This window comes from Coregonus clupeaformis, chromosome 26, assembly GCF_020615455.1.
Source record: "Coregonus clupeaformis isolate EN_2021a chromosome 26, ASM2061545v1, whole genome shotgun sequence".
Taxonomy (NCBI): Eukaryota; Metazoa; Chordata; class Actinopteri; order Salmoniformes; family Salmonidae; genus Coregonus; species Coregonus clupeaformis.
The window spans coordinates 27,724,872-27,746,289 of record NC_059217.1 but is presented as its reverse complement, the minus strand read 5'-3'; the positions used below and the strand labels follow the sequence as shown (position 1 = coordinate 27,746,289).

General features: G+C 44.9%; 1 protein-coding gene across 1 annotated transcript; it reads right to left on the bottom strand.

Annotated features, from left to right (window-relative positions):
- Positions 1-1,349: 1,349 nt before the first annotated feature.
- Positions 1,350-19,334, bottom strand: washc4 (WASH complex subunit 4). The gene is made up of 30 exons (XM_041849579.1): positions 19,232-19,334; positions 18,296-18,435; positions 17,901-17,954; positions 17,563-17,628; positions 17,344-17,389; positions 17,154-17,221; positions 16,954-17,036; positions 16,671-16,817; positions 16,466-16,586; positions 16,159-16,282; positions 15,864-15,991; positions 14,076-14,236; positions 12,370-12,496; positions 12,147-12,272; positions 11,917-12,024; positions 11,602-11,748; positions 11,284-11,363; positions 10,995-11,100; positions 10,615-10,731; positions 8,704-8,872; positions 8,322-8,476; positions 6,448-6,522; positions 6,108-6,347; positions 5,733-5,908; positions 5,431-5,517; positions 5,166-5,313; positions 4,798-4,894; positions 4,011-4,207; positions 3,685-3,781; positions 1,350-2,933 (listed from the first exon to the last, which is right to left on the bottom strand). The coding sequence occupies exons 1-30, from the start codon at positions 19,290-19,292 to the stop codon at positions 2,872-2,874; spliced, it is 3,513 nt and encodes a 1,170-aa protein (XP_041705513.1). The 5' UTR covers positions 19,293-19,334; the 3' UTR covers positions 1,350-2,871.
- Positions 19,335-21,418: the final 2,084 nt, after the last annotated feature.

Genomic DNA, 21,418 nt, shown 5'->3' with positions numbered 1-21,418 from the left:
TCTTGAAGTCATAATTGGTTTGTGATTAGTGCCTGTGCCTAATGAAGAATTACACAAGTAAACACAACCTCGGTTAACCCAGAACTAAAATCTTGTGTAATTTGGTCAGATGCAGTGTCCCCGCGAGAGATTAGTAAACACACAATGCATTTCTTTAGAAATCTATTTTATTACTATGACATTGTATCTGTAAGTATACAATACACTAATCATGGTTAATATACACAAATGCCTTGTATTTACTACAGGTTAATCAACACAAACAAGACATTGGAATTACGATGCCAAGCTGACGGCTGAAATGAACCAACCTGGGTATCAAACCAACCCACTCACCTACTTCTCTCTCCTACAGTTAGGATTAGGGTCACAGTTCTCCCCAAAAGTCCTTCCTCACCCCAACCCTGTCACTCTCAATGGCTGCGTTTACACAGGCAGCCAAATTCAGATTTTTAAAAACGAATTGTTATTTGACCAATCACATTAAATCAGATATTTTTCAGAACTAGTCTGATTGGTCAAAAGACACTCAGAACTGGTCCCTTCGATTCTAGCTATCACTTCACAGCTACCATTTCATTAACAACGTTTTTTCTCTCTTAAGTGTAGCTCAGTTGGTAGAGCATGGCGCTTGCAACGCCAGGGTTGTGGGTTCGATTCCCACTGGGGGCCAGTATGAAAAAATTTATGCACTCACTAACTGTAAGTCGCTCTGGATAAGAGTGTCTGCTAAATGACTAAAATGTAAATGTTAAGTAACTCGTCTTCACTCAATAATAAAATCAAAGCACATTTTTAGTGGACAGACACCTGTAGGCATGTCATTGAACCAAAAACAAAGCCTAAGGGATCAACCTTGGCTACATTTCTCTATTCGATGTGCACTTATGGTCTAGGGCCCTGTGTTTTGGGCTATCATCAGTAGTGTAAAGTACTTAAGTAAAAATACTTTAAAGTACTACTTACTGTAAGTCGTTCTTTTTGGGTATCTGTACTTTACTATTTCTATTTTTAAATACTTCCTAAAGAAAAGAATGTACTTTTTACACCATACATTTTCCCTGACACCCAAAAGTACACTTTACATTGTGAATGCTTAGCAGGACAGTAAAATTGTCCAATTCACGCACTTATCAATAAAACATCCCTGGTCATCTTACTGCCTCTGATCTGGCGGACTCACTAAACACACATGCTTCGTTTGTAAACGATGTCTGAGTGTTGGAGTGTGCCTCTGGCTTGCTTACTATAAGGAATTTGAAATTATTCATAATTTTACTTTTGATACTTAAGTATATTTAAAACCAAATACTTTTACTCAAGTAGTATTTTACTTGGTGACTTTCACTTTTACTTGAGTCATTTTCTATTAAGGTATTTTTACTTTTACTCAAGTATGACAATTGGGTACTTTTCCACCACTGGCTGTCATGTCACATGACCTAGATTTGAACCTTTATTTGAAGCCTTTTACAGAAATGAGAATGACACCAAAAATGAAAACAACGGTCTGAGGATGGTGCTGGACCAATTGACATAAAAAGAAAAGGGGCCAGTTTGACAAAAAAGCTTTAAATAAAGGTTAAAATCCAGGTCATGTTACATGATTGCCCAAAACACAGGGCCCTATGACATCATGACTTGGCATGTTCAACCAGTATTTTATGTCTAGAAACATACACAATATGAGTCATCATTGAACAATCAAAAAGGCACCCTGGCCTGAATTTAAAGAAAATCACAATGGCAAGGAGTGAAATCCAATAGAATTTCATATAAACATAAAATGTCTACCTTGGCATTTCAACTCAAGTCATGTCTGTCTTTGCACTTTGAAAACATTCATGAAGTCAAATGTGATGCACACACATCATCATAATATTCTATGGAGACACTACAGAGAATCCAGCTACCACAACAAATCACTCTTCTCTTCTGCAAGAACATCCGATTATTGTGTGTTCATTCATTGTGATGCTCAACATTACACGGACACAGGCTATGATGTCAGCACTGCAGAAGAGGTAGCAGATAAATGTTAGGATTAAGACGTGAGTTTCAGCATTATGTCTGAGAACCAAAAGTGGAAAGTAACATGTACACACAGATACAAATCCATCAATCAACGTAATTGATTACACATCATCTCCCCGATATCGGAGTCATTAATTACAGAGCTGCTGATTTGATCATATCTCTGGCCTGTTGTGCCACTGGACATCTAGTCTATTCAGGCTGAGTAAACAGTCTGCTGACATATCTCGCTGTCTCTCTCTCTCTCATTATTTATTTATTATAACCAATCAAATGTAGCCACAGAAAATAAATAACATTTTGCCTGACATTCACTACTCATCCCCCAAAATAAATGATAAGAAGCAGTCCAGTTAAAAGCTACAAAGTAGCTAATCAGAGAAAGAGACAGACAACAGAGAGAAGAGCGTGTGCTTGAGCGATTGAGAAAGAGATACCATTTTATTAATGATGCGACACCTCCATGGGGACATAATCATGAGATGCTTTGCAGACATGAGACCAGAATCACATGAAGCAAATCATTACTAGAACCCTCTCTGCCTCTCTCACCAGAGCCTCCCAGGACCCATCTAGAACACAAATGCCCAGCAGTTCAGGGGCAAAGAATGGATCTTTCTCCATCATTGTCCCGTTTCCTGCTAAGGGGGGCTTCCATGTCTCTAGGAACACACTCCAGTCTTCTACTTTCACTCTTATATCACAGGACATGACAGTAGTCTTCTGCCCGTTTTTCCCCCACCTTATCCTCCTCTCCATCCAGTGGCGTGCCCCTGTGCTCCAGATTAGTCCCAGCACTGATATTTGAACTCTGACCTATGAAGTCATGAGTGTCCCTTAGAAGTCTTTTAGAAGTTCAGAGCCATCTGTACAGGTGGGCACTGCTTTGGCAGCCACTTCTGAAAGACAGAAATAAAGACGGTCATTTTTACATAACATTATTCCACAAGATTTAAAGCTTTCCCCATTAGCTGATGGCATAACATCAGCTAATCTTCCTGTAAAGTGCTTTGGTACTCTCCATAAAGACACTATGCAAAACACAACTTGCACAACCATCATTACATGAATTGAAAATGTATTTCTACATCTCTCCTCCACAAAATATAGATTGGAGAACTATTTGCTGAGGAATGTGGCTGTTTTCTTTTTCTTGATCGTTTTTTCTGCTGTATTTTAATTTGTTTTTGCACTGATCTGATTTTGTCACAAGAATTGTATGTGCCGGGCTCCGTTGCGAAAGAGACCCTGGTCTCAATGGTGACTCCCTGTTTAAATAAAGGTCAAATAGAAGATTAAACAAAAACAGAGTGGTTTCCATGGAAACCAGATTGACCTCCCCCAGTGACCCCTCCTCAAAAGGTCAAATAGGGGGGGGGGGCGCTTATATTTGTCCTGTTTCACACATGTACATGTGTGTGGTGTGAAATGGCAATTAGTTTTTTGCATATCCCACTCCCCCGGAGAGTGGGGTCACGGCCAGGGATCACGGCCAGCGACCCTGGAGCAATTAGGGTTAAATGCCTTGCTCAAGGGCAGATCGAACGATTTTTCCACCTAGTCAGCTCTGGGATTCGAACAAGCAACCTTTCGGTAACTGGCCCAACACTCTAACCGCTAGGCTACCTGCCCGCCCTCATGACCCCTGACCTCTGTCCTTCCTCTCCTGGGTCTCCTCTGCGGCCGTCTTGTCAGCCCTGAAGAAGATCCGAGCGCTGCTCAAGGAGAAGTGAAGCAGTTCAAACTCCTAAAGGAGACAACAGAGAGGGGGCATTAGTGATTGATTGGTTGAATTGATTATTTCAGTGTCTTACATACAAAGCTGCCAAGCTCATATTCCCCCTCCTCTCCTTTTGCAGCAGTAGGTAGGTTACTGTCCCAGGATCAGATATTGTCAAACCCTCATGATGGTCAAAGCTAAGACTTGAGGTTGAATAATCTAATCCTAGATATGAGGTCAGTGGTCAGACATGTACCTGCAGGTAGATGTCCAGCCTCTTCTGGGTGAGGTTCATGGTCTGCAGGAGCTTCTCATCCTGGCTGGTGGCCTGGACGTTCTGTTCCTTCACCACAGCACTCATCTCCTTCATGTACTTCTCCCTGACCGCCTGGAACCAGTGGAGGGAGTCAAACTCCAAGTACTGGTCCAGCAGCTTCAGGATGTAGGCCACACCTGGGGCAGGAGAGGGAAGAGGTAGGAGAGGGAGGGGTAGGAGGGAGAGGGGAGGGGAGGGGGTGGAGGGAGAGGGAGGGTAGGAGGGGGAGGGACGGATGGAGAGGGAGGAGTAGGAGGGAGAGGGGGGTGAGGGAGGGACAGGGAGGGGTAGGAGGGAGGGAGAGGGGAGGTTGGAGAGGGAGGGGTAGGAGGGAGAGGTAGGAGGGAGAGGGAGGGGTAGGAGGGAGAGGGGGGGTGGGAGGGAGAGGGAGGGGTAGGAGGGAGAGGGGACGGGTAGGAGGGAGAGGGGAGGTTGGAGAGAGGGGTAGGAGGGAGAGGGAGGGAGGGGGAGGGGTAGGAGGGAGAGGGAGGAGGGAGGGGTAGGAGGGAGAGGGGACGGGTAGGAGGGAGAGGGGACGGGTAGGAGGGAGAGGGGAGGTTGGAGAGGGAGGAAGGAGAAAGAGGAGGGGAGAAGAGGAAGGAAGGAAGGGAGAGAGATGAGGGTGAGATAACAAAGATCAGTGAAAATCATCAACAACCAATGTGAAAGTTTAATCCTATCCTACTACATACAGTGATCTGTGAAATATCATAACACAATGACTCACCCATGGCAAAGCCATCGTCTGTGAAGGCTGCCCCTACTTTGTTCTTCTTGTTGAGTTTCTCCTTGCAGCCGATGGAGTGCTCCACAAAATTCACTGTCTGAAGGAGAGGAAAGGAGAGGTTGTATAAGAGAAGGTATGCGCCGCTTTAGAACAGAAAGCGAGATGGACAGGGAGAGAGACCGATAGATAAACAGATACACGTAAAGGAGAGAATAGATCCCAAAGGAGAGGAGTTGACAAATGAAGAGAGAGGGATGGACAGACTGCTCACAGAGCTGGGTGAAAGCCTGACAGACAGACCAACGAACAGAGACGAAGTGCTCAGACATGAGTGAAAGATGAATAGAGAGAGGAGTGAAAGGACACACCAAAGGAGGTACGATCATGTAGAAGTTTCTCAGGTGCATGTTCTTGATGCTGCGGAACTCGGGGGCGAACACTCCCACCAGCATCTTGAAGTACTCTGTCCCCTCGGCAGAGTTACTGGTCAGATCCCCCAGCACAGAGTCCAGAAGGCTGAGAGGAAGACACATTCAGAAGAGATAAGAAACCTTTATTTACCCCACAGAGAGCAATTGTTTTGGTTAAATCTGTGTGAATTGAAATACATCAGGTGCACACACACAAGCATACCTGGCAGCTTTCTGGGTCTCCTCTGAAAGCCCCTCCTCCTTCACCAGCTCCTCAAAGTTCACTATATCCTCCAGGTCAGGGACAAACCTGGGAAACACACAATACACAAGTGGGTCTATGGCTCACCATTTACTATAAAACTACATTACCCACAACCCCCTTTACAGTACTACATCTCCAAGAACTACATTACCCACAACCCTTACAGTACTAAATCTCCAAGCTTGGACAAACACAAACAGAGTAGAACATTCCATATCTTAAAGTGTTATAACATACTATTAATGCCCTGTGTCTGGTACCTGATGGCGCTGCTGCAACAGTGGAGTCCTCCAGAGCGGATCATGCGCACGTAGCCCATGGCATTACCGATCTGGCTAATGAGTTGTCTAAACTGGTCCAGGTAACTCTGCCCGTCTGGGGTGATGCCAAGCTTCCTGATGCCACGGTTAAACTTCTCTGCCCTCTCAAACGGGTACTAGATCAAACATACATATATAGTGATACAGTCAGAGGAAATGTCAGTCCAGGAGCAACACTCCTGTTTGTTTTTAAAACCGGAGCCTTTCGTGACTAGTTCTTCAATCCTATAATCTAAAGGGAAAGACTGGCCATGAATGTATGACTTCACAACAGGTTTTTCCACACAGCTGAAAAGGTGAAGTGAGCCCCGTTACCTTCTGGTCTGACTGGTCTTTGGTCTCCCTGAAGAAGCGTATGTCTTTGATGAGTCTGGACTTTATGTGCTCGTCGTACATGAACTGACTGAAGATGTAGAACTTCTTCCTCAGGAACTGGTAGGTGAAGTTGACTGTGGTGTTCATGATGCCCGTGCCGTGGGTGCGGATGGAGTTGGCGATGTGGCGGATGTTGATGGTGTTCAGGTGCTTGTTGTTGCTTGTCTTCTCGATGAAGATCTGAGGGACAGACAGACAGGTGAGACAGACAGGACAGGACAGTTTAGACATACAGGACAGGTGAAACAGACAGGACAGACAGGGAAGAGAGACCTCTTACCTGGTTGTTGAGGTTGTAGAGATAGCGGGACACAAACACATGGATGTTCCTCATGATCTCCAACACGTCCAGTCCCTGGCCAGAGCAAAAGGACACAGCGCTATTTGATTGAATCCTGGCCTGTGTCGACTATGAGCTATTTAAAGGTCATTTCCGATTTAGCCGACATAGCCTATGCAGCTTTTACCATGAATGCAGTCTCCGAGCCGGAAAACTCAGCACTCTCTCTCTCCCCACACACACACTCTCTCTCCCCACACACACACACTCTCTCTCCCCACACACACACTCTCTCTCCCCACACACACACTCTCTCTCCCCACACACACACACTCTCTACCCACACACACACTCTCTCTACCCACACACACACACACTCGCTACCCACACACACTCGCTACCCACACACACTCGCTACCCACACACACACTCGCTACCCACACACACACACACACACACACACACACTCTCTACCCACACACACACACACACACACACTCTCTACCCACACACACACACACACACTCTCTACCCACACACACACACACTCTACCCACACACTCTACCCACCCACACACACACACTCGCTACCCACACACACACACTCTCTACCCACACACACACACTCTCTACCCACACACACACACTCTCTACCCACACACACACACTCTCTACACACACTCTACCCACACACTCTACCCACACACACACACTCGCTACCCACACACACACACACACACTCGCTACCCACACACACACTCGCTACCCACACACACACACACACACACACACACTCTCTACCCACACACACACACTCTCTACCCACACACACACACTCTCTACCCACACACACACTCTCTACCCACACACACACACTCTCTACCCACACACACACACTCTCTACCCACACACACACACTCTCTACCCACACACACACACTCTCTACCCACACACACACACTCTCTACCCACACACACACACTCTCTACCCACACACACACACTCTCTACCCACACACACACACACTCTACCCACACAGACACACACACTCTCTCTCTCTACCCACACACACTCTCTACCCCCACACTCTTTCGCTACCCCACACTCTCTCTCTCTCTACCCCCACACTCACTCTCTCTCTACCCACACACACACACACTCTCTCTACCTACACCTTCTCTACCCACACTCTCTCTACCCACACACTCTCTCTCTACCCACACTCTCTCTCTCTACCCACACTCTCTCTCTCTCTACCCACACTCTCTCTCTCTCTACCCACACTCTCTCTCTCTACCCACACTCTCTCTCTCTACCCACACTCTCTCTCTCTACCCACACTCTCTCTCTCTACCCACACACACACTCTGTCTCTACCCACACACTCTCTCTACCCACACACTCTTTTTCTACACACACCCTCTCTCTACCCACACTCTCTCTCTACCCACACTCTCTCTCTACCCACACTCTCTCTCTACCCACACTCTCTCTCTACCCACACTCTCTCTCTACCCACACTCTCTCTCTACCCACACTCTCTCTCTACCCACACTCTCTCTCTACCCACACTCTCTCTCTACCCACACTCTCTCTCTACCCACACTCTCTCTCTACCCACACTCTCTCTCTACCCACACTCTCTCTCTACCCACACTCTCTGTCTCTACCCACACTCTCTGTCTCTACCCACACTCTCTGTCTCTACCCACACTCTCTGTCTCTACCCACACTCTCTTTTTCTACACACACCCTCTCTCTACCCACACTCTCTCTCTACCCACACTCTCTCTCTACCCACACTCTCTCTCTACCCACACTCTCTCTCTACCCACACTCTCTCTCTACCCACACTCTCTCTCTACCCACACACACCTGTTCTAGGGTCTGGCTGGGTAGGTGTGCCTCTGTCATCATGAGTCCGTAGCGCTGTGTAGCCAGGTTCCTCATCTCGCTGTAGGTGGCCCAGTCATGCAGAGCCACCGTGGTCAGGTTATAGAATGTCTTATCCAGGTAGTGAGTCACATAAGCTGTGGGGACGACACACACACTGTGAGACATACTCTGAGACAAAGACACACAAACAAACATGCATAGAACAGACGGAACACACATTATGGTAAAGAAAATGCAAAACCACGCACACACCATCCCCCACACACATCATGGTAAAGGACATGAAAACCACACACACACACAAACACACCACACCACAGTGCTATATCCCAGGGGCCCATCCAGTGCAGTGCGCAGCTACCTTTAATGTGTATGAAGCGGTTGAAGAAGCGGATGGGTTTGAGGTAGAAGAAGTGGGCCAGGTCCTTCATGCCCACCTTGAAGGGGTTCCTGTCGTCCAGCTTCAGGTGTGTGTGGACAGACAGACGCAGGTCCTTCTCTATCTCTTTACACAGCTTGTCCAACAGGTGCTGAGAAGGGGGAGTGATGAAGGGTGGGAGATGGAGGGGTGTGGAAAGAGATGGGGGAAGGTGGGATTTATACAGGGAATATACAGTGAGGGAAAAAAGTATTTCATCCCCTGCTGATTTTGTACGTTTGCCCACTGACAAAGAAATTATCAGTCTATAATTTTAATGGTAGGTTTATTTGAACAGTGAGAGACAGAATAACAACAAAAAAATCCAGAAAAATGCATGTCAAAAATGTTATAAATTGATTTGCATTTTAATGAGGGAAATAAGTATTTGACCCCCTCTCAATCAGAAAGATTTCTGGCTCCCAGGTGTCTTTTATACAGGTAACGAGCTGAGATTAGGAGCACACTCTTAAAGGGAGTGCTCCTAATCTTAGCTTGTTACCTGTATAAAAGACACCTGTCCACAGAAGCAATCAATCAATCAGATTCCAAACTCTCCACCATGGCCAAGACCAAAGATCTCTCCAAGGATGTCAGGGACAAGATTGTAGACCTACACAAGGCTGGAATGGGCTACAACACCATCGCCAAGCAGCTTGGTGAGAAGGTGACAACAGTTGGTGCGATTATTCGCAAATGGAAGAAACACAAAAGGACTGTCAATCTCCCTCGGCCTGGGGCTCCATGCAAGATCTCACCTCGTGGAGTTGCAATGATCATGAAAACGGTGAGGAATCAGCCCAGAACTACACGGGAGGATCTTGTCAATGATCTCAAGGCAGCTGGGACCATAGTCACCAAGAAAACAATTGGTAACACACTACGCAGTGAAGGACTGAAATCCTGCAGCGCCCGCAAGGTCCCCCTGCTCAAGAAAGCACATATAAAGGCCCGTCTGAAGTTTGCCAATGAACATCTGAATGATTCAGAGGAGAACTGGGTGAAAGTGTTGTGGTCAGATGAGACCAAAATCGAGATCTTTGGCATCAACTCAACTCGTGTTTGGAGGAGGAGGAATGCTGCCTATGACCTCAAGAACACCATCCCCACCGTCAAACATGGAGGTGGAAACATTATGCTTTGGGGGTGTTTTTCTGCTAAGGGGACAGGACAACTTCACCGCATCAAAGGGACGATGGATGGGGCCATGTACCGTCAAATCTTGGGTGAGAACCTCCTTCCCTCAGCCAGGGCATTGATAATGGGTTGTGGATGGGTATTCCAGCATGACAATGACCCAAAACACACGGCCAAGGCAACAAAGGAGTGGCTCAAGAAGAAGCACATTAAGGTCCTGGAGTGGCCTAGCCAGTCTCCAGACCTTAATCCCATAGAAAATCTGTGGAGGGAGCTGAAGGTTCGAGTTGCCAAACGTCAGCCTCAAAATCTTAGTGACTTGGAGAAGATCTGCAAAGAGGAGTGGAACAAAATCCTCCTGAGATGTGTGCAAACCTGGTGGCCAACTAAAAGAAACATCTGACCTCTGTGATTGCCAACAAGGGTTTTGCCACCAAGTCATGTTTTGCAGAGGGGTCAAATACTTATTTCCCTCATTAAAATGCAAATCAATTTATAACATTTTTGACATGCGTTTTTCTGGATATTTTTGTTGTTATTCTGTCTCTCACTGTTCAAATAAACCTACCATTAAAATTATAGACTGATCATGTCTTTGTCAGTGGGAAAACGTACAAAATCAGCAGGGGATCAAATACTTTTTCCCCTCACTGTATACAGATTTTTAGACCTACCCTAACCCACCCCATCTCACCTCTCTCCTCCCTCTCTCCTCACCTCATTGAACACCTCCATGATCTCGGTGTCGTAGCTCTCCAGTAGCTGGTCACATGACTCCATGTGTTTAGCGTGAAGCATGGTGGGCACGCTGTCCCTCAGGGCGCTGAACATGTACTGCATCAGCCAATCATAAACAGCCATGGGGAGGAGCGACACCAGGTCCGGCGAATCATATCCAACAACCAGGAGAAGGGACAGCCAAGCGGACCAATCAATGCATCAAGAGAGACAACAGGAACCAATGAGAAGCAGAACAGCGAGCTACATGTTGGTAGAGAAGTGCTGGCAGTTCACAATCTTTATGGCTAGTATGCTATGAAAGTGAGAGTAAGGATATCTCTTGACGCTGAGAGAATAGAGGTGCGTTCAGTGCTTACGTGTATCCGTGCAGCATCTACAGCGTGGTCGTACACATCATCCAGGTAGATGGGAAATACAGCTCTGTGCCAGTACAGGAAACTACAGTCACACTGGACCTTCACCCTGATCAGTGAACAGTGGTATATTAGATACCGGTACATCACATTCATATTAATTCACTTAGGTTTCAGGTGTTTTCCTGAGTTTTTAGTTTGCTAAAATAGAACTGAAGACTTGTGTTAGGTCCTATAGCTAATGCCTAGGCTTTAGCTCAGTGGGATTTCCCAGGCCGTGTGTTCCCCTCACCTCTCCTTGAGCTCACTGATCAGGTCCAACTTCTTTAGCACCAGCTGCAGTGGGAGCAACTCCTCGTCTTTGAAGGTTTTCTGGAATAATTTGGAGGAAGTTACCATCACAACATAGCATACATGTCAGTTCACATTTAATTTTCCCCAAATTCCGAGATTTTCATGAATTCCCAGTTGGAGGATTCCTGGATTTCCTGCTTAATCCCTCCTGATTCCAGGAAAATTCCAACTGGGATTTTTGGAAAACCTGGAAATGTGAAGAAAATTACTGGACTTTTGCAACCCTAGGCAGAAGAAACTTGATCAATGGTCGTACCATCTGTGTTCCCACACTGAGTGCCAGGGAAACCACTAGGCGGCGCTCTTTAGTGCTGGGCCCATTGAGAGCATTCTCTGCCATCACCAGTGATGACAGCACATCCAGACGCTGCTCGCTGTACTTCTTGTCAGAGATCACCCTTTTCTACAGAAGAGAAACATATTCAAACTGATGGGAGAAATTATAGAAATGTGTTTCTTTGTCAGATGTGAATATAAGGTGTATAAATGTTGCATTTCTGTAATCTCCTGGCTGTAAATTGAATTTCCCTACACAATAAATATCCTGAATTGAGATGAGAGTAGTGTTTACCTTAGCGGTGCCGATGGAGCTGAGGGCCTGGGACTGCAGGTGCTGGGTTATGTGGGAAACAGAGTCGGCCACCACCATGGACCGCCTGTGGAACGTGTGCTCCACTGCCTGACCAGGGAGGAAGTCACATCACACCTCATTCAACTGTTGTGTTTGATACATTCACAATGTTTGATCTACAGTTATTTATCATAACGCACAACAATAAATTAGCACACACACACACACACCTTGAGCAGCTCGACCAGTCTGCAGAGGGCTTTGACGGAGGCCTTGGTCATGGGTCTCTGCATGGACATGTACAGGTTCATGGTAGTCTTGATGATGGTGCCGATACTGTAGGCATACAGGATACCCTGCAGGGGAGACATGGAAGATAATATGACATAAAATCATCCCCCTGGTACCGTTTGAGCAGTTTCTGAAAGGTTAGTTAATAACGTCAGTCCACACCTGCACAAAGATGTTACACCTGCTACTGAGGTCCTCTGACAGCTTGTCGTTGCGCTGCTCCTTCGACGAGATGGCCTCCATCTTCATCATCCAGGACGTCACAAACACGTAGTAAGACTGAACATCCCTGACAGGGAGAGATAATAGATCATATACAGTGCCTTCGGAAAGTATTCAGACCACTGGACCTTTTTCACATTTTGTTACGTTACAGCCTTATCTAAAATGGATTAAATTGTTTTCTTCCCCCTCAACAATCTACACACAATACCCCATAATGACAAATGACATTTTTGCAAATTTATTACAAATAAAAAATTGAAATATGACATTTACATAAGTATTCAGACCCTTTACTCAGTACTTGTTTAAAGCACCTTTGGCAGTGATTACAGCCTTGATTCTTCTTGGGTATGACGCTACAAGCTTGGCACACCTGTATTTGGGGAGTTTCTCCCATTCTTCTCTGCAGATCCTCTTAAGCTCTATCAGGTTGGATGGGGTGTGCTTAGGGTCGTTGTCCTGTGGACCTGAGTGCTCTGAAGCAGGTTTTCATCAAGGATCTCTCTGTACTTTGCTCCGTTCATCTTTGCCTCGATCCTGACTAGTCTCCCAGTCCCTGCCGCTGAAAAACATCCCCACAGCATGATGCTGCCACCACCATGCTTCACCGTAGGGATGGTGCCAGGTTTCCTCCAGACGTGACGCTTGGCATTCAGGCCAAATAGTTAAATCTTGGTTTCATCAGACCAGAGAATCTTGTTTCTCATGGTCTGAGAGTCTTTAGGTGCCTTTTGGCAAACTCCAAGCGGGCTGTCATGTGCCTTTTACTGAGGAGTGGCTTCCATCTGGCCACTCTACCATAAAGGCCTGATTGGTGGAGTGCTGCAGAGATGGTTGTCCTTCTGGAAGGTTCTCCCATCTCCATAGAGGAACTCTAGAGCTATGTCAGTGACCATTGGGTTCTTGGTCACCTCCTTGACCAAGGTCCTTCTCCCCCGATTGCTCAGTTTGGCCGGTCGGCCAGCTCTAGGAAGAGTCTTGGTGGTTCCAAACTTCTTCCATTTAAGAATGATGGAGGCCACTGTGTTCTTGGGGACCTTCAATGCTGCAGTTATTTTTTGGTATCCTTCCTCAGATTTGTGCCTCGACACAATGCTGTCTCAGAGCTCTACGGACAATTCCTTCGACCTCATGGCTTGGTTTTTGCTCTGACATTGACTGTCAACTGTGGGACCTTTATATAGACAGGTGTGTGCCTTTGCTAATCATGTCCAATCAATTGAATTTACCACAGGTGGACTCCAATCAAGTTGTAGAAACATCTCAAGGATGATCCATGGAAACAGGATGCACCTGAGCTCAATTTCGAATCTCATCACAAAGGGTCTGAATACTTCTGTAAATAAGGTATTTCTGTTTAAATGTTGTATACATTTGCAAAAAGTTCTAAAAACCTATTTTCGCTTTGTCATTATGGGATATTGTGTGTAGATTTTTTTGTGTGTAGATTTTAGAATAAGGCTATGACGTAACAGAATGTGGAAAAAGACAAGGGGTCTGAATAATATTCCGAAGGCACTGTATGTATGTGTTAACTCCGAGGACACAGGAAACAGACTATGACTACCCTCATGCTCAACTGTAATCAAGGGGTTAAAGCAAAACTAATTTTGGAAATGTGATGGACTGACTGATGGACCTACTTGGTGAGAGTCTGTGCTCTCTGCTGCAGATATGCGTCTCTCTGTGCTCTAATGCTCTGAACGCTCTTCTTGTCCATAAGCTTGGCTGCAGCCGGGACCTTGGCCATGAGGAAGGTGTCAGGGAACCAGATGATGTTAGATGTCAGAGTCACTGCAGGCACCTGGGGGGAGAGGAGAAGGGAGAGAGATGGAGAGAGGGTAGAAGAGAAGGGAGTGAGGGAGAAAAGACAGAAAAGGGAGAAGGAAGAGAGGGGGAGAGATAGAAGGGAGAGAAAGGGGAGAGGATTTAGAAGGGTTAAACCACCGCACTCTCACAAGATAAATACACTGTAACAATTTCAAAGATTTTACTGATACAGTTCATATAAGGAAATCAGTCAATTGAAATAAATAAATTAGGCCCTAATCTATGGATTTCACAAGACTGGGAATACAGATATGGATCAGAAAACCAGTCAGTATCTGGTGTGACCATCATTTGCAACATGCAGCGTGACACATCTCCTTCGCATAGAGTTGATCAGGCTGTTGATTGTGGCCTGTGGAATGTTGTCCCACTCCTCTTCAATAGCTGTGCGAAGTTGCTGGATATTGGCGGGAACTGGAACACACTGTCATACACGTCGATCCAGAGCATCCCAAACATGCTCAATGGGTAACATGTCTGGTGAGTATGCAGGCTATGGAAGATCTGGGACATTTTCAACTTCCAGAAATTATGTACAGATCCTTGCGACATGGGACCGTGCATTATCATGCTGAAACACGAGGTGATGGCGGCGGATGAATGGCACGACAATGGGCCTCAGGATCTCGTCACGGTATATCTATGCATTCAAATTGAACTAGATAAAATGCAATTGTGTTCGTTGTCCATAGCTTATGCCAGCCCATACCATAATCCCACCGACACCATGGGGCACTCTTTTCACAATGTTGACATCAGCAAACCACTCGCCCACACGACGCCATACGCGCTGTCTGCCATCTGTGAAGAGCACACTTCTCCAACGTGCCAGTGGCCATCGAAGGTGAGCATTTGCCCACTGAAGGTTACAACGCCAAACTGCAGTCAGGTCAAGACCCTGGTGAGGACGACGAGCACGCAGATGAGCTTCCCTGAGATGGTTTCTGACAGTTTGTGCAGAAATTCTTCAGATGTGCAAACCCACAGTTTCATCAGCTGTCCGTGTGGCTTGTCTCAGACCATCCCGCAGGTGAAGAAGCCGGAAGTGGAGGTCCTGGGCTGGCGTGGTTACACGTGGTCTGCAGTTGTGAGGTCAATTGGACGTACTGCCAAATTCTCTAAAATGACGTTGGAGGCAGCTTATGGTAGAGCAATGAACATTCAATTATCTGGCAACAGTTCTGGTGGACATTCCTTTAGTCAGCACGCCAATTACAAACTCCCTCAAAACTTGAGACATCTGTGGCAAAACTACACATTTTAGAGTGGCTTTTTATGGTCTCCAGTACAAGGTGCACCTGTGTAATGATCATGCTGTTTAATCAGCTTCTTGATATGCCACACCGGTCAGGTGGATGGATTATCTTGGCAAAAGAGAAATGCTCACTAAAAGGGATGTAAGCAAATTTGTGCACAACATTTTAGAGAAGTAAGCTTTTTGTGCATATGGACAATTTCTGGGATATTTTATTTCAGCTCATGAAACATGTGACCAACACTTTTCATGTTTACATATTTTTTTTAATGTTGCGTTTATATTTTTGTTCAGTGTATGTTCACACACACAAATAAAACTACAGAACCTTAAGTCAAACACACACCTTTTTGCAGATGTCTAGCAGGGCTTTGTAGAGCTTCTTGTCGACAGTTCTGAAGACGTGAAAGTGAAGAACATAAAGTCCACAGACCCCAGCATACTTATCCCTCTGGTCTATCTCTGAGGGCTCGCCTAAAAACACACCACAGAGACACAAACTAACTAAATATACACAAGATTTCGACCTTCATTTTCTGTCCAGTAAACAACAATGCTGAAATGTGCAAAGAAGACTGTACTAGTCGCAGTATTTGCATTTACAGTACAGTGCCTATTGTAGATTGACCAAAGAGACTGACCGATCTTGGACTCCACGTTGGTGAATATAGTGCGGATGTTGAGGGCAAACTCTTCAGCGAAGGCACTGTTTTTAGAGACCGACACTCCCTCTCCTGGGTCGTCAAACCTCTGCTCCACACACGCCTGGCCAACATACACAGACAGACAGAAACGTCATGGGTGAGTTCAGGAGTAGCAGTAGTACCCCCTTTCAGCAAGGTGTACAGAAAAACAAATCTGAAACCGTCATGCATATTGAATGAGACCCAAGTATCCTTCACCAGGAAGTGATGTCACCAACATGAAAGGACTGAGGGGCGTACACACCTGGAATATCATGCCGTCCAGCAGCTGTCCCTCGAGCTTCAGAAGCAGCTTCTCAAATGGCTTCAGCTTCTCCTCTGGGATGGCAAACTTCCCAGGGTTATGATGCACTGACTTCAGTAACCTAAGAAGGAAGAGATACTAAATACATATATTTCCTTTACCTTTCTGTGTATCATCATGCATCTGTCTGTTTGTGTGTGCGTACCTCTTGTACATCTTCCAGTGGTCTTTCAGGGTGCCGTGATTCTCCATGATCTCATCCAGAGTGAGTAGAACCACCAACAGCTCCCCCAGGTGCTCATACACTGTCTGAAAATGAACTCCGGACGACTCAATGATTTTTGTGGCTCCCCTGAAAGATGAATAAGAGTAAATATAAAGCTCCAGTAAATGTGTGTGTGTCTGCATGGGTGTGCATATGTCCATGTCTAGTGGTTGGCGCACATATGAGATTTGGTTCTGGGTGCCGAGATGAGTCCATGTCTTACTTGTTGCTGTTGTAGAGTGCCGCCAGCTGATGGACAATGTTGACCACCACCTCAAAGCACCGCGACACAAAACAGGACAGCTCCTACAGCAGAGAAATAGAGGATGAGGAGGAGAAATGGAGAGATAAAGGGAGGGACATTCCTAGAACTACAATAAATCCCCCCTAGGTAATTCCTCAGTTTTACTCCATCATACTGACCTGAAAGAAAGAGATGAACCGGCCCATCTGAACCTGTGACTCTCCTTCAACCACACTGCTGTCGGACACTGGAACACACACACAGTTAGTTAGACAAAAAATAACAATAATTCAGAGGTAAAGAGATAGAGATTTATAAGTGCACATAAGCTTAAGAATCAAATCAGCTACATAAATAACAGATGATTACCTCCTTCACCATAGTACAGCAAGCCGTTGTAGAACTTGTTTTCCCCCTACAGAGGGAGACAAAGGCACATGCTGTACTGTATGTTGTATACATCAAAAACTGTTGAAATGGCTCGCTGCCAAGCAGACTTCCTGAAATATTTGCATGTGCAAAGAACACACACAGTGTACAGTTAAAGTTGAACAATACCTTTTATCAATGAAGAAACATCATTCTTACCTCATACTTCAGCTTTTTAACCTCACTGCAGAGGGCTGCGTACACTGTAATGACTTTGTTCAGAACCTGTGGAGAGCAAAGACAGAAAGAATATCAACTGCACACTTGTACATTTGAGTTGCAATCTTAGTCCCGTTCCCTTCTTGGTAAAATTGCAAGACTTCATTATGATCTCTTGGATCACAGCCAGCAAATTCATAGCAACGTGCTGCTAGGGATTTACAATACTTCACTGACATAATTACATACATGAAACAAATATATTTCTGGTTTAATTAACTATTATTACAGTTTCATAACTCAAATGTCTGAGGATAGTTTATCTTGGCTTCATTTACCTTGTTGTCTGTTTTAATCAGTTCCAACAACGAGGACTGTTCATATGGGAGAAGCTGAAAGAGGAAGAGGATCAAAAAATTGGTTAGTTTCATGTCCCCATAGAATCCCCATAGAATAATGGAAAATGTATAATGGACAGTCCAATCAAAATCCATGCTCTATGATTCTCGATAGAGCTGTCTGTTCCATTCATTCTATTATGGTGGTCACCATCACCGAAGGTCACTTAAGTGATTTTCGTGCTCCATTCTAAGTCAACATGATCCCGAATGTCATGACACTGACTGCAGCCAAAACAGGAGCAGTGGAAAACTGGCCCAGATTCAGTTCCAGCAGGAAACTGTCTTTGGAAAGTTAACCTGGGTGAATGTCAGGATGAGAGAGGGAGAGATACCTTCAGGGCTATGGGGTCCAGGGTGAAGTCCCAAACGTCTCCTATGGAGTCATCGAGAGCGTCCTCGATGCCTTTCAGCTGAGAGGTGTACTCCTCCAGAAACTTCCCATAGTTCTTCTGCTGCACCTCCGTGTGGATCTCTGGAGGAACAAACAGACAAAACATGATCATAAGATTAGCAGCACAGCAATGTAAATCTGGAAGATAGAGGATACACTTTGGATGCACTAGCTTCTAAGTTACAGCACTACTGTGATGCCTGTACTGTAGCCTCCTGTCAACTCAACTGTCAATCATCTGAATGAACTGTTTGCTGATGAGGAGCAGGTGAGAGGAATGTATTTTTATATTTTATTTCACCTTTATTTAACCAGGTAAGCCAGTTGAGAACAAGTTCTCATTTACAACTGCGACCTGGCCAAGAATGTGTCTATGTTAGCTAGCTACGTGGCTAACAGAATTGGTCGAGATTGCTTTTTTATTTATGGGTCAAAAGTGCACAGTAACTTTCCTGAAAATCTAGCTGTGTGAGGCAATGGTTACCTAGATAATGAATTCAATATGACAGCCAGTTGAGGAAAAAGCCAAGGAAGAGACAGGCCTGTTGCTGGCCAGTATTGTGCAACAACAACACTAGGATTAGGAAGACGTTTTGCTATAACTATAAACCAACCACTGCAAAATATAATCAATTACCTAGCTAGCTAGCTAACTGGCTTACTTCTGACATTTGACAGGAGCTTTAACGTTAGCTTCTGGTAAGAAAACAAAAACATTGCAGCTCAGGCAAAGCGAAGCTGGTCCAGACAACTAGCTAACGTAAGTGGCTAGCCACTCAAGCTAATTAGCCTGGCTTCAAGTCCATGCGAATTTGACGAGAAAGCAAATCATACTTTTCTATCCGGATAGTTAACAAGCTAACTAAAAGCTACTTACTTGTAGACCCATCGTCAAATCGATCGAATTCCCAGTCAGGAGAAATCGCCTCCACCGCCATCGCAGGCCGATTGCTCCACTGACTTTAGCGGTATCGGTTGGAGAAAGTGAACGTGAATCCCATGATTTGCCCCATGACTTCAGGATGTTTATGGGTAATGTAGTTTTTACAAAATACTGTACAGGCGCAGAGTTTCTAAACCTGTACTGTCTTTGGTACAGGTGGGTTGGGGATACTACTCTAATTGATATACACTATGGTTTATCATTGACAATTACATATCCATACAACAATGAGAAATATGTTTTTTTTTGCCTTAAATGTATATAGCCTATTTTATTGTGTCATGATCATACCATAGGTTATTTAACACAATGGTATGAGAATATTAGGCCTACCAAAGATCCGTAGCCCCGGAGTGGTGCCTGGGTAAAATCACTGGGAAAGCCAAGCCGAGCCAGTAAAAAAGCCATATTACAACCTATATTGTGATATTTGCGTTGTTTGCTCTATAACCCATTTGTTCATACTCCACCGTGATATACAATAAGGCCGTGACAACAAAAAGACAGGGGTCTACTAAGCTATAAAGAATTGTTTTAAGAAGGTCATACCAAGGATAATTTAGCTATTTGATTTTGAATTGTAAACAATTATTTGATGAAACATTGCATTTGGCCTTACCGCTATTAGCCCATACAAACACATTGAATAACAGATTCAGTACATGGAACAACAGATAGTCCCCCCAAAAAATCTAAAGGAAGTTTGTTCTGAAGTGTCTGTCCTATATCTGAGAGGTATAAGAAAGATCAGGAAACTACTCTTCTTTTTTTCATGTATTTAACCCCGTATTTTTGGCACTAAACTATGTCCATATATACTTCCATTCATTTTTTAAACTGGTATATGGGAACCTTCAGACATGTCTTGTGAGGCTTGTGAGCATCCTAGAGCAAAACAACCGCAAAACAACCGACATGTCCGTGTTCGTGAGAGACTCATCTTTCCATAGAGGGGTACATAATAATAGTTTGTAGGCCAAACCGTTCGGACGCTTCAGACGTTTTAGTGAGAAGACCGATTTGATTTTCTGGATAGTCTCATGGTCTGACAAACACTGCTCTAGCTCTGCCACCTTTCACCGCAGATGCGGAAGTGCGACATACACGGATGTGGTGGATTGAGATGCATCCAATCTCTATCTTAAATTGACGGATTTTGATGGAGATTTTTTAATTATGCTAATTACATTTCTGCCGGGCAGCAGAAATCGACTCTAGGGGGATTTATTATTAACTACCGGTAACTCCTCTCATCACTTTGTCTGTCATAACATCATTGTTTACACCAGGTGGCATATTTTCTTTTGAAACAACATCACCATGTGGAAAGAGAACTGTGTGTGTGTCCCTCCTGGACATTATGGGCATGTGCATCTTAGTTGTTTATTTGTTTGGTGGCGCCTCTCTCCCCCCTCACATCAGAGATCGATAGATTGTGGCCTTAGCCAATAATTTAGTAGCCATGCACCTCACCCATGTGCATGCCCTAAGCACTGTTTCTAGATTCCTATTGGTCAGTTAGCCCTACCCATGCTCTTACAAGGGTATAAATATAGGCCTCAGTTCCAGACATCATTTTTTCCCTCAACATTTACATTTACATTTACGTCATTTAGCAGACGCTCTTATCCAGAGCGACTTACGGTGTTATCCTTGTGATTATTGTCTTCTATAATTAGTCACACTTTTCTAATGCCTATTAATCATCTATTCCGTTCCCAATACAGTCCTTTTCTCTCATGTATTACTGTATTATAGTCCACTATTTTATATACAGAGCTTTACTCCTGCTATTCTTGTTTCTTATTATCATTAATCCATTCATACTGTTCTATTCAGTGGTACTCTTCTCTGCTATTAGGTTTGTTATACATGTGATCACATATTCATTCCTATTTCTATTCTTGTGTAGACCATTCCAATCCACATTATGTCAATAAAGTCCTCTGTTTGGAATACTCTGGAGGTTGCATCATCTCTTTGAGAGGAGATTGTTGTCAGTGAACCACAGACCAGCTCAATCAGGAGGGATTTCCTCACAGTGTGTGTGTGTGTGTGTGTGTGTGTGTGAGAGAGAGAGAGAGAGAGAGAGAGAGAGCGAGAGCAATGATATAGCTATGA